This window comes from Motacilla alba, chromosome 14 (genome assembly GCF_015832195.1).
Source record: "Motacilla alba alba isolate MOTALB_02 chromosome 14, Motacilla_alba_V1.0_pri, whole genome shotgun sequence".
Classification (NCBI taxonomy): domain Eukaryota; kingdom Metazoa; phylum Chordata; class Aves; order Passeriformes; family Motacillidae; genus Motacilla; species Motacilla alba.
The window spans coordinates 11,618,616-11,632,314 of record NC_052029.1 but is presented as its reverse complement, the minus strand read 5'-3'; the positions used below and the strand labels follow the sequence as shown (position 1 = coordinate 11,632,314).

Genomic DNA, 13,699 nt, shown 5'->3' with positions numbered 1-13,699 from the left:
TTCCCAAATAAACCTTTCATCCCCTCAAGTCCATCCCCTCCCCTCTCTGCTCTGTCCCCATCCTGTGTCCGTGTGCATCCACGTGCTCACAGCTCCGAGCTTGGGGGGGTGTCACTGTCCCCAAAGGGCACTGCAGAGGAGAGGGACACGATGTGCACCCAGGAGGGGCTGAAGCCAAGGTGAGCAGGTCCCAAAACGAGGAGCAGGGCGCTGCTGCACCCGCACTGGGAGGTGTTGTTAGTCCTCCCCCGACGAGCACTCACAGATGCAAATAAATTCTGACTTGGGCTCCCAAATTCCTGCTCTGCTGGCTGTGCTAAAAATATCCCAACGCAGTGCGTGCTGGCTTCAATCACCCTCATCGATCCGCGCTCCTGGGTCCGGTCCAGCTGCGCTGCAGTGCATCCATCCCATCCCATCCCATCCCATCCCATCCCATCCCATCCCATCCCATCCTTCCGCTGCCTCCCCGGACCCCTCCTCACCCAAAGCATTTGTGTGACGAGCCCACCTGCAGCACTCTGTCCTCCGGCCCTGCTCCTGGCGAGGTGATTTATGGCTCCACAGCCCGGCTGGAGACAGGGCCTGGCTGGGAGGGTGAGGATCCCGATCTCTGCAGAGCCACCGGGATGAGTTTGGGGCTCTCGTTTCACCAAGACCCAGCCCTGACTGAGGGAAAGACTGACCTCAAGAAGGGCAGAGGGGAGTTGGGAGCGAAGGAACATGCAGGAGCTGGCTGGGCTGCTGGAGCCCAGGGCTCTGCTTGCCCCTGGCTCTCCAGAGGCCCTGGGCATCACCCAGGTGTTGATTCATGGGCAGATCCACAAGCATCAGCGAGGCTGGGAGAGGGACGGCTCCCTGGCAGCCCTAGGAAAGGTGCCAGCACCCAGGAAGCACTGCAGGTCACTGCAGGCTTGATTTGAGCAGAGCCAATGAAGTCCGGCTGTTGTCTGGTCAGGGTGGTGCATGGAGCACCTTCTCTTCTTAGGGCCCCCCGGCACCCCCACAGACCCCTCCCATGGGAGCTGCACCTGGTTTCATGGCAAACTCAGCTGAAGCCCTCAGGAGGCTCAAATGCTGGGCAGGGAGGGGACAGTTCACACCTCCACCAGCTCTGCAGAGGGAGGCAGCCCCCAGCTCCCCTCTCGATGCTTTGCTGCGTCAGGGAGGGAGGGAGCTGGGCAGGCACTGCCTGCCACCACTGCCACCCTGCGCTGCTCCAGGATCTGTCAGTGAACCTGGCCCGTCCCACAGGCCATGCTTTGCAACAGATGGAGACACCCCATGTGCACACCAGGGCTGGCAGGTGCCCTCAGGATTCCTGAGGGTTAAATGGTGCATGTCTATATAAAGGGATGTTTCTGTCCTAATTTACAGGTTTTTAAATAATATCCAGGCTCTGGATGCCACACAGGCTTTGTAACATATAGCAGGGTCCTTTGCTGCCTCTGGGCCAGGGGGAGGACTGAGCCATGGGTAATGTGGGCTTGGATTTACTCCCCAACTAGAGGCTGTCCTTGCTGGGGTGCTGGGGGAGGGATCAGAGGAAGGATTTTTAGTGCTGCCTTGGTTTTGCCCTTGAAGACAGGTTGTTGAGACAACAGCAGTTTTGTGGACACAGAAAGGGCAGCAGCAGAATGCATTTCCACAGCTCCAGGGCTATGAGTACTGCAGGAAACTGTGATTTTTTTTCCTCTAGCTTCCCCTCCTCTTCACTCCAACGTGCCTTTCCTGTGCCCTCTCCTTTCTGCTTGGTGGGGAGCCCTCTTCCTTTGGATGAGTTGGGGCAGCAGGAGCAGCCTGCCTGCACAAGGTATCACTGCTCTTTGCAGTAGCAGCTTGAGAGCTTTGGTGGTGGAACAGGAGACAAAACAAAGAACAAAAACACCCAGCAGGTCACAGATGATGAAATCCCTGCTCTGTTCCCAGAGGGGTCTGTAAATCAGCTGCCTTGGAAGGATGGAAATGCTGTGGACAGAGCTCTCCAGGCCCCGTGCAGAGCCAGCCCTGGAGCTCATCCATGGGGTGGTGGCCCTGGGGACAGTGGAACCTCTTCCCTTTTCTTGTCTGGCTTTTTTCACAGCTCATTTTATGGCATCTCCTGCCAAGGGATGTGGAGCATGGCTGCCAGAACTGCACCTTGCTTTGGAGGCAGGGCAAGGGGCTGGAAGGTGCTCAGCAGCCCCGGAGCCATCTGGAGACCTGTGGTGAGGCCCCACGAGCAATGGGGTACTGGATGATGCCTTAGAGATACCTTGGAGATAGAAGGGCCTAGACTTTTTCTAATTCTCCTTTTTTCCAGTTGCAGACCGTTTGCATGTGGGAAGTGTTTAATTTAGAAAGGCCAGCACTGCTGTATCACATTCCTGTCGGTCTCTGTTGGTTTATCACCAGTGAAATCCTGGTGTGAAAACAGAATCAGGCTTTGATTTCATCTGCCCCTGCTGTTTTACACCACTAACAGCTTTACATTTCGATAGCAGCTTTTATTCTAGGAGCTAAATGGGCTTCACAGACAGCCAATTAATTAATTGAGCCTCCCCAGCCAGCCTGTGCCCTCAATGCCACAAGGAAGCATTCGCAGAGGAGGAAACAGAGGCAGAGAAGCAAAATTATTGGCCCTAGCTAAAGAGCTGAGCTGGCTGCTGGCTGCTGGCTCCACAGCGAGGCCTCACACTGCACTGGCTGGGCCATTGCTCCCAGTCCCGTGGAGATGGTCCTGGTGCCTTTCCCAGACTGGTGTGGGAATGGTGTCAGTGCAGAGATCAGCTGAGGAAGCTCTTTGGGTGTCTATCAGTGACTGTCAACACCGGAGCATCTGAGCCCACATTAACTCATGAGCTACCATCACTTTGGACCACCCCAGCCTCCTGATAAGGAATCCTGTGAGACCATGAAACAGTGTCAGGAGGCCCCAGTACTGTTTCCATCCTCCATCCTTGCTGACCAACTCTTATTTCTCCTGGTTGGGATCTCGAGCAACATGACTTAGTGGGTGATATCCCCACCCATGGCTGGGGAGTTGGAACTAAATGATGATGACTTTTTATTTTATAATCCTAGATGATTTTGAAGGTCCCTCCCAACCCAAACCATTCTATGGTCCTACGGGGAGGCACTCAGGGTTTGCAAGGAAAGGCTGTTTCAGCTGAAAGGTTTGCTTTGGTCCAGGTGCTGGAGCTGAGATCTGGGGAGGGACCTGCCATGAGGGAGCTCAACAAGAGAGAGGTGAACCCCAACTCCCCCTCCAGCTCCTGTTCACTGCCTGGTGAGCAGGACACAGCCCCGGGAAGCTGCGTGCTGTGGGCAGGATCTGGGGCACCTGCAGGAGATGGAGGATGAGTGAATGCATTCCTGGAGAAATTACCTGCCTTTTATTATGAAATCCTGCTAATGGTTTGTTGTCTACACAAATAACCACGGGGAATGAACTCGTGCACTTCCCAGCCTGCTCTGTGTCTTCCTGGCTCAGCTCCTTTCTGAACAAACATAACCTTTTGCAAGAATACCTGTCAAAATCGCTTTGAAATATTGAAATAACAGGATGGGATGTGGTTTGCTCCTGGGCCCTAGTGCTCATCCATCAGGACTCAGGATGTCCATCCAAAGCGACTTGTGAGCAGGATGCAAGGGAAAAAACTCTGGCAAGAAGCGGGGCCTCAGAGGGCTGCATCTGGGGAGCTTAGCACCTCACCTCACTGTGCTGGCTCCCTGGGTTCCCACACACCCACCAGGGAGCAGGGCAGCTCTCAGATCCTCATGAAGCCCTCACTTTTTCTTGGTCATGGGTGGGTGAGACGTAGGGGCTTGTGACTCAGCTGGAGCTGATCAGGACAAGAAGTGTCCTTTGGCCACCAGTGTGGCCTGGAAGTGCCTTCATGGCCTCAACACCTCCCTCCTCACCTCATGTGAGTATTTTAGAGATGGGGCAAACAGCTGTGGAGTCTTGGAACAGTATTGGCCCGTAATGGTTGAGGGGCATGTGGCTGCTTGGGTGGACCCATTGACACAGAGCCACCACCCCCCTTCCCCTCCAGTCTCAGAGTGCCAGGGGCTGGTCAGGGGCTCCCCAAGGTGTCCCAGTGTGGGGCAAGCTGTAAATGCTGAGTGTCTTTTGCCTCAAAAGCAAAATCACCCCTCCATTCTCTCCTTCTCCACAGAGCAGCAAAAGGCTTTGTGCTCTAACCCATCACTGGCTCCCCATCCTGAAAGTGGGGGGATAATCCACCCCTCAGTGGCTGGTCCCAAGGGCCACCACTGCCCAGACACATCTGTGTAGGGGCAGAGACAAATAACATCTGATTTGTAGGAGAAATCCTACTGCGTGGTGGCACCTGCTCAGCCAAGAGCCCTTCACTTCTCATCCCCTTCCCACTTCCTGGTGGTGATGGTCTCCCACCTAGAATAAGGTGAGGGATTCTTTTTTCCTGGGTACGAGCCTTTTTTTGATTCAATGCACTTGGAAGTGATGAGCACTTGGACACAGACAATTGGTGGAAGAAATCAAAACAAAACACTTAGAAATCCAAACATCCCCCCCTCCAAAAGATATCCCATCAACCAACCAACCAACAAAAAAGTCCTTCAAATAAAACTCCATCTCTTTCTCTAAAATCCATGATTAAAACCTGGTACAAACAGGTGAATATAGATATATATATATATATATTTTCTTTTTAGTAGATGTAGTATTGTTTTTTTTCTCCTCTCTCTCTCTCATTATACAGCAAACATTGCAAATATAGAAATTTTTCTCTGTACAATTAACGACTTCGGTTTACAATGCAATGTGTGGTAAAACCTCTTAGTGAGTGAAAATGTGAACGGGCCTTCAACCGGGTGAAAGTCTAAACTGGAAGACTCCGTTTGCAAAAACAGCCCAAAAGATGGAGCTCCTTGTGGTCTCTTTTTGGTTTTTGTTGCTGTTTTTGTCGCTGTTGATTTTGGAAGGGAAGGAAGGAAGAACACAAACTGTTCACAAAGAATCCACAAAATCACGGAATAGGGACTCATGCAATGCAATATTGGAAAACGCCAGACCTCAGCTCTCTGCCCGCTCTTTCATTTTCATTTTATATTCAATTTTTTCTTTTTTCTTATATTTTTTTAAAAAATCAAAATGAAACAAAACTTTTTTCTTTTTTTCCCACTCCACAGTTTGTTTGTTTGCAAAGTTTGCGTTCAAATTTGGTGCATGTCTCACCAACGTGAGGACATTTTAATATCTCACTGTATATATTATATAGAATATTTATAGATTTTTCATTATTTGTTCTCTCTTTTAATTTTTTTATTGATTCTCTTTTTTTTTTTTTTTAATTTTATTTTGTTTCAAAGACAGTCTGAATAAAAATAGCTGCTGCGGATTTCTTTTGGTCCAGTTAGTGTGTTAAGTCACGAGTTGTGTGAGGACTCAGGACTTTTGCTGGGCAGAGACGCCCTTCCAGTAGTCTAAGATGTCGTGAAGATCCTCGTCTTTGGCAAACTGGACCTTTTTGCGTAGGGCATGGCCGGCTGCCATGTACTCCTCCTCGTCTTTGTGCCGCTTGCGGTTGAGTTTGAAGCGCTCCCAGATGCTGTGCGATGGTTTGCAGGTGTACTCTGGGCTGGAGGTGTAGCTCAGGTTGTGATACTGAGGCGAGAGCTGGGAGTAGGCCAGGTCTCTGGGGCGAGGCCGGGTCAGAGGCTCCAGGATGGAAGGCTTCCGCCCGCCCATGCTGTCGTGCTGCTCCCCTGGGTGCGAGCTGGGGTACGAGTGCCGGTGTTCGCTGTACTGGCGGATCTTCTCCGCCTCTGCCCGCAGGATGGCCGCGGCCGGTGTCACAGTGAGGATGGTGTCGGTGGTGGGGGAAGTCTTCTCGATGTATTTGGCTTCGGATTTGTGGCCCGATCCCTCGGAGCGGTAGGACCTGGGGCTCCGTATGGAGCCGCTGGAAGAGGTGCTGGAGCGTTTGGGGGCCGCCTCCATGCTGTGGTGTCGCTGGAGAGGGTGGTTGTAGCTTTCCTTGTAGACGGGGGAAAGGAATCCGTGCTTGCTGGGGATCTGCTCTGACAAGAGCACCAGCTGAGGCTCCACCGTGGAGACTGCCCCCGACTTCACCCCTTGGAAGGAGGTGGACTCGGATTTCAAGGCATCGATGCAGTTGTTGATGATCTGGTTCACCTTGTCCACCTCCTTGGCAATGGTGGAGATCTCAGCCACAGAGCCCTGCGTGTCTGGTGGCAGGGACAGCTCACAGTCTCGCCTCTCAGGCTGCTCACCCGTCCTCACCTCCATGTAGTTGCCCTTGGTGGCCTTGGGAGTCTCGCTGCTCTCAATCAGCTTGTACTGCTCAACCTCGCCAGCAGAAGGTAGGTAGGGGATGCGGGTCACTGTCTCCCCACCCAGTATCTGTCCCTGGGACAGCTGGGTGATGCTGGTGGTCTCCATTTCTGGCCCATACTTCAGCTCGATGATGGTCTTCTTCATGCTGCCAGCAGCCTTTTTGTGCTTCTCCTCCTGCTGGCGCCTCTTCCGGAGGCAGTAATACACCACGCCCAGGACAATCACCATGCCAAAGAGACAGCCCAGGATTGTCATGATGTAATGGGTGGCAGTGGAAGGGGTGGGCACCGGCTCCTTGCGGTTGGGTCTGGTGGGGGTGATGGTGACACAGGTGTGGTTGTACTTGGAGTACTGGTGAACAGAGACTACACAGTAGGTGTAATCTCTTTGTGCTACTAGGTTGCTCACGGTGATGTTCTCCTCCTTCTTCCTGAGCTTGGTGATCATGGAGGAGAAGCCGTTTTCGAACTGGGAGAGGATGTACATCTTGCTGAAGGGGTAGGGAATCTGCACGGTGAGGACGGCCGAGTTGTGGTTGAGGTGCTTCACCTGGATGTTGGGGCGCACCTCCGTCTCACCGATGGGCGTGAACAGGGAGAACTGCGGCGTCGTGCCGTCGCCGGAGGAGCACTCCTCCTCGGAGCAGGGGCTTTCAGAGGGCACCGTGGTCACCTGGTACCTGGGAGGGATAAAACGAGGGATCACAGTGTAGGAGCCACCAGTGCAAAGGGAAGAAAGCATGCTCAGAGCATTGCGGTAGCCAGTCCGGCCTTGGCCTAACAAGTAGTAGCCCATGTAGTCGGGTGGGGAGTCGCACTGCATCCGGTCGTAGGTGCGTGTCATGTTGGTGAAAGCCTCCAGCCATTGCAGGAAGCCGAGGAGCTCGCAGGAGCAGTAGAAGGGGTTACTGTAGAGTTCACAGACAGAGAGCTTGTTTAGGCCCCGAAAAGTGTTGCTGTCCAGTCTCTGGATCCTGTTCATGGACAGGTCAATGTTCACTATGTTGGGGCACTCCCAGAAGGCATTGGGGGTGACGGTCTCGATGAGGTTGGCCTGGAGATAGAGGTACTCCAGCTTCCCCAGGCCCCGGAGGATGCCCTCGGTGAGGTTCCTCAGTCGGTTGTAACCCAGCTGCAGCACCTGGAGGTTGAACTGTCCTGAAAAGGCACCGTCCTCGATGTAGGAGATCTCGTTCTTCGTCAGGTTGAGGTATGTCAGGTTGCCGAAGCGGCTGAGCGAGGCGTACTGCACGCTCTTGATCTTGTTGTCGTTCAGCCGCAAGTCCACGATGGTGCTGTTGATCTGCTGGGGGATGGACTCGTAGGGGGGCTGGTTTTGGCTGCAGATGGCCAACCAGACGAAGCCCTTGTCCCCCTCGATGAGCCAGCAGTCTGCCCGCACCCCGCCGGCGTGCAGGAGGGACACGGCCGCCACGCACATGCAGAGGGCTGACGTCGCGGCCCACCGGCGACCTGCCATCTGGAAGGGCAGCACGGAGAAGGGCTCCTGGTCTGCTGGAAGCGGGGAACAGGACAGGGGCTGGGAAGGTGTGGGCTAGTGCTCCTTCGGCAGCTTTGCTTGCCTCTCCCTTCTCCTCATGGCTCAGAGACGGGAGGGAAGTGTCCGTGGGGAAAGCGGACCTCGGTGCCCACGGTACTCGGCAGCCAGCAGCCAGGGGCTGCTACCAAGGCCTTGGTGGCTGAGGCTGGTCCCACATCACCAAGCCTCCGGCATCTCGAGGAGGGAGTCATGAAGTTAAGTGCCTGTGCAGAGGAGTTGCTCAGACTTAGAGACAAGCCTTCCTCTCATTTTTTATAGTACTTCTCCTCGTTTTCTTTTTGCTGCACATCGTGGCGCTGGTCCCCATCTCCCTGTGCCTCCGTGTGTTTGGCTGTCCCCGCTCGGTCCCCCGGCTCACCTGCTCAAAACAAAACACAAGCACAAGCTAAGCACAAAGCAAAGACAGTCAGCAGTCAGAGGCGTCGGAGATCCATCCAACTCCCCTCTTAGTTAGGCACTCGCCTTCTCATTCTGGCAGCCACCTTTCAAGGAGCCTTTGGTTTATTTGGCTGCCACCAGCACTGTTTGACAGCACAAGGAGAGGTGGTCACTGACCATTGAGGTGGCCCTCTGAGCCCTTGTCCAGCACCACTTTTTTGGCAGTTGAGAGACCAACACACATCCAGCACAACGTTTGTCTGACCTATTTAGGTGTCTACCTGAGGAGGAGAGGAGTGATGCCCCAGAAGTGTCTGTTCCTCTCGGCTGAGAGCAGATGAAGTCTAGACAACTTGCTCTGATGTAGATTTGATGCTGCAGCGTTTTGCTGAGGGGAATCCTGGCTGTCTCATGTGCTGGTGTGCGTGGCAGCAGTGCCCACACAAAGGGTGCTGGTCGAGGACACCGTGTCTCTCTGCCTGCACTGCCATGTGGCATCTGGGACGCAGCCCAGCGTCAAACACTTGTCCTGCTTCTGGGAACCTTTGCAAAACCCACTGGTGTGGCTGTGAACCACGCAGTGTCCTTGTCCCTGCTGGGGGCTTGCTGCCTTTCTCCAAGGCTCTCCCTTCCCAGGTGAAATGATGCAGAGGTGTGGGAAACCAGCAAACACTCAGTGCCATAACAAGAGCATTTGCAGAGGATGGGACAAGACCCTCCCCAGCCAGAAACAGCTGTTGGAAGACTAGGAAAAGTCTTCACTTTCCAGCAGCCTCACTCCCCACAGAGAAACTAATTTCTGGCTCACATTTTCCATTTCCCTCCCACCCCCCTAAATTTTTGACTAAGCATAAATTTCCATGAACAGCTCTTACTTCTTTTTCTGATTTCTTAGGGAAACAGGAAGGCAAAAGTGGAGAGGTGGGAAATGCATGAGCACCAGCATCTCCTGGGTCATGCTTTTCCACAAGATAGTGAAAACATCATCTGTGGGTATCTCTACTGCAAAAAGGAACTCTGGGCTGGTAGGATGGATGCAGCGAGATGTTGTAGCAGAGATGGAGTGGCCCACAAATGGAGAAAAATCATCATGGCCTAGCTAGGAAAATCCTTCATTGAACTTTTTTGGGAACAGGAGCCCTGTTTGTTTCCTTTGTCCAAGGGCAGACTGTAGAAGCCAGGGAAGGCACCACCAATACTCCTTGGAAACAGAGCTGGTAAGAACTGCAGGTTTCTTGGGAAGTTGTGAAGGAGGTATGACCACATCTTACATCCAAATTTTCTTTCATTAAATCTGAAAAATACTATAAACCCAGAAACAGTTTTCCAGACCATTTTACAGTGCTCAGGCTGGACTGTTCTTGGTGCTACATGCCTGAAAATCATGTGGGGCTGATTGTTTAGAGGCGGATGTATACTCTGACCCTTGTCCCAAAGAAACCAGGGTTTTTTTCCAGCCACAATACCAGCAGGAAAGGAGAGCATATTTCACTGCAGAGACCCCTGTCGACCATTCAGTTCATACCTTGGTAAACAGGCCAGTACTAATAAGCAGGAAAACAGTTTATTTGGTTGGATTGTGACCAATGAGTCTGTTTCCTGGTGACAGTTGAGTTTCCATTACATAAATGACACAAGACCTCTGCACATGAGACTTTCCAGCCACCTTGTGCTGTCATTGTCCTGAGATGCTCTGGCAATACTTGCAAGTCCATTTTAACATAGCTGAAACCTCGGAGCCAGCGAGGAAGGAAGTGGGACTGTGCTCCCTGGCAGATTGCAGGTGAGTGCCCCCCCTTGCCACCCCCACAGAGACACAGGCTGCAGTGCCAGACTGAAACACGTCTGCTGCTACATCCCTCTGGTGTTAGACAACTCAATTAACCTCTCTGCACTCCAGCCTCCTCTCTGGTACCGTGAGATAACGATAGCACTTCACGAGCTGGGGGGAGACTGAAGCAAAGTGCCCTGAGCTCCTCTTTTTGGGGTGAAAATCCCAGCACACACCATTGTGTTGCAGGTGGAGAATTTCTCACTAGGTGTGCCAGCTCTCCTCTGCCACAGGGAGCGGCTTGGTGTCCAGCTCCTCCTGCATCCTGTGGGGATGTGCATTGCCCCTAAGGGTGTGGGATGAGGGCATTCCTGGCCTGCAGAGCCATAAGCAATGGCTTATATTGTCCCTTTGGGGTGGCACTTCCCTGCTCCAGCATCTCCCTGTCCTCCTCCGTGGACTTGTGGATTCCTGCAGGCAAGGGAAGCCCTGCCAAACCCAGCACAGGCAGCAGGAAGGGATGCACTTGGCATATTCTCTTCAGCAAGCATTTATTCTGCCCCCTCCATCTCCCACTGTGACCCAACCACCCCTGTCTGGGCAAACCTGGGTTTGGGAAGGCTCTGCAGAGCCAAACCAGCCTTTTCCTCACAGAGGAAATTTGTGCAGTGGGACCATTCATGAGCAAGGAACAGAGACAGACTCCCCACAGATCTTGCCAGGCTGATCCCCTACAGCCTTCCCCTACAGCACCCTTGTGCTTCCCCCATCGAATTGGAGGTGCTGAGGATGAAGAAGAGCAGCAGTAAATGACTCAAACACGTCCAGTAAGTCTCCCACTGTATGTTTTCTCTTATTTCCCATACATTGCCTATCAGCCAGGTCCTTCCCAACAACAGAAAGGAGAAATGGCATTTTATCAGCAGCCCGAGTTTAATTTCAGCTCATTAAAGCAAGCAATTTGCTGGTTTATTTGCTTTACAAAGTGTGAATAAAATGACAGCATTAAGGAGATGTGAGAGAGGAAAGAGGGGCTAATCTCCCTTTTTATTAGATTCTCAGACATGACTGGCGAGTGGAGAAGTGGGTCTTGTTGCTTTGAACAAAAGGCATAATTGTTCATCTTGCTGGCTCCTGAGAGCCTCCATCCCAGCCCGTGGTGGGTGTGGGTGTGTGCCCAAGCAACACCAGCACCAAGCATCCTGCAAGGATCTAGTGGTATAACTCTCTTGCCTGCCTGATTCATCTTTGCCCAGTTGTCCTGAGTTTATTCTCCTGGTAACACAATTACACATCACTTTTTCCAGTCCTCTGAACCCCTACAGAGTTGAGAAAACCTGGGAATAAACCAGCAAAAGTCTCACATGAAAAGCAACAAGGAAAGTGGTAATTTTGGGGTCTCTTTTTCTGCTGTAGAAGGAAGAAAAAGGAAGGAATGAAGAGAGTGTGGAATAACAATAGACATGCTTTGGAATGATGGGTTTAATCTCAGTCAGAATATCTTGAAGTGTGGCACCATGGTGACAATGACAACAGGCCACAGACATGACAAGGCCATGGTAGCCACCCAGGAAAATCCAGCATCATTCCTGCACAGTTTCCTGGGCCCTGCAGACACTGCTGCAATTCCCTTTCCTTCTGCTCCCAGGAGGCAGAATGGTTTGACCAGCAGAGATGATGCTGGGTTTTTGGGGTTTGTGCCTAACAGAGGCCAGCAAAGGGACAATGACCACTCACTCCTTGCTCCTCCAGCACATTGCCTCTGGTATCCAGTATCTCTGCTGGAGCCCAGATCCATGCTTCTCCCTGCTAATCCTCAGCCCTGATTGGGATATGCTCCCCTCCTACCCATCTCTGCTTCTCCAGCCCTGGTCCCTGTCAGCAACCCAGCAGCAAAGAGGGATGGCTGGAATTTCGAGGCTGCAGCCTGCCTTGATGAGCAGCAGCATCCTTATCCTGGCTGAAAACCCATAGCAAGGGAGGTGGAAAGGAAAAGGAAAAGCTGGAGCTTCAAAAACCAGTGCAAGCTGAATGGGAAGTTTTTGCTTCCATTTCCCAACTAATGGCATCTTGGAAAATTAAACCAGAGCAGCAGCTGCAAGGAAGCAAACAAAGCAGCTGTGGGGGCTGGGAAGAGAGCTGGCACTCAGTTCCTAATTTTGTTATTCTACTGAATGAGTTATTTCAAACTGTGGATTACATTTGCTGAGGGAACACAAGATTACGCATGCGTGTGCGTGAGTATACACACAGCAGTGCTCCTCTCCTTGGCATTTCTGCATCTCCACAACTTCCTTTTCCCTAGCTGCTCCATCTCCGGCTTCTCTTAGATCCCCTTTCACAGCCACTTGGGCTGTTTCATCAAAAAATTATCCCCACTACAAAGAGAGCCACAGGAAAATGGGAGTGCTACATTACAAACATGAGTGTTTGGTCACCCAAACAGAGGGGAAGGGAAAATTTGGCTAACAGAAACCAGATTTTAAAGTGAACCTTGGTTCTTCATTATGTGTAAGATAATCTGGAGAGGCAGCTCTAAAGATGGCAGATGAAACCTTTAATAGTGATGAAATCACCTGTAAATAGCCAATGTCCATCCTCTATATGTCAGGTGGGGAAAGGAGGCTTCCAGGCAGCTTTTCCCTCATTCACACTCCTGGTCTTTGCTCCATGACTCCTGCTGGGTGATGTTGGTCAGAATCAAAACCTCCCTGGATCACAAAAATGCTCAGGCCAGTAAAATTCAAGTTCATTTTATATCCAGACACCCTGGTCCCTTCACTGACAGGGCTTAGGCAGCATTTTGTGCATCCCAACCTTATTCCCAAACGCCTCACAGTGTTAGATAATAGAGTTCTCCAGTCAATGCTACTCTCTCTCCTGCTATTATTTATTATTTAAGAAAAACAGGCAAGGGAGAAGAGATATATTTCCCACTGAGGTTTGAGGAGAGATTAAGAAGGAATGAAGCAGAGAGGTGAAGGGGAGGCTGAGAGACAAGTGCTCAGCATTGCATCCAGGATAGCTTTTACTGGGGCTCTGGCAGGTCACAGACTGTGTGACAAGTATCCAGGTGGGAGGGATGGCAAAGAGATAACTTTTCTGGGAGACACTGGGAGAAACAAAGAGAAATTACATGCTTGTTCTGAATACAGGGACATTACTATTACCAGTATGTCAACGCTCATGGGCTCTGTGTGGTGCTGGGGCCAATCTCTCCTAGGCTTATTCCTATTTTAACCTTGATTGAAAAAGTTATGATTTTTAGTGGAAGCTGATATTCAATCCCATTTAATTTAGCAGTAAACTTTGTATCTGAGGGGAGCCCTAGTTCAAAGCCACTGTGCCTCCAAAAGCCAGGATGAGGCCAGAGCTGCAGCCTGAGAATTGCCAGAACAGACCTTATTTGCACCAACATTTTTAAGAAACTTTTTTTCTACGGCAAGATAAATTCTGGTTTAAAATGACAACATTTTCAAGACAAACTGTTGGGATTTCAGAAAATAAGACTATTCTGCTGTTACTCAGCTGCAGTCTGAAATCATTTACATCCATCTCATGCTGCTTGGTTTCCAGGGTCTGTTGAGATGACAACCCTATCTCATGCTGCTGTGGGCTGCTGAGCAGAAGCCTCTGCTGAGTTTAAGTAAATGCATAAATGATCT

General features: G+C 51.5%; 1 protein-coding gene across 2 annotated transcripts in view; it reads right to left on the bottom strand.

Moving 5' to 3' along the window:
- Window positions 1-4,583: 4,583 nt before the first annotated feature.
- Window positions 4,584-13,699, bottom strand: part of ELFN1 (extracellular leucine rich repeat and fibronectin type III domain containing 1) — a 104,347-nt gene continuing 95,231 nt past the window's right edge. For both annotated transcript variants that reach the window (XM_038151355.1, XM_038151356.1), the window contains exon 4: window positions 4,584-8,243. In XM_038151355.1, the coding sequence (XP_038007283.1) occupies window positions 5,414-7,804 (2,391 nt within the window). In that variant the 5' untranslated portion in view covers window positions 7,805-8,243 and the 3' untranslated portion in view covers window positions 4,584-5,413. The remainder of the gene's footprint in view (window positions 8,244-13,699) is intronic.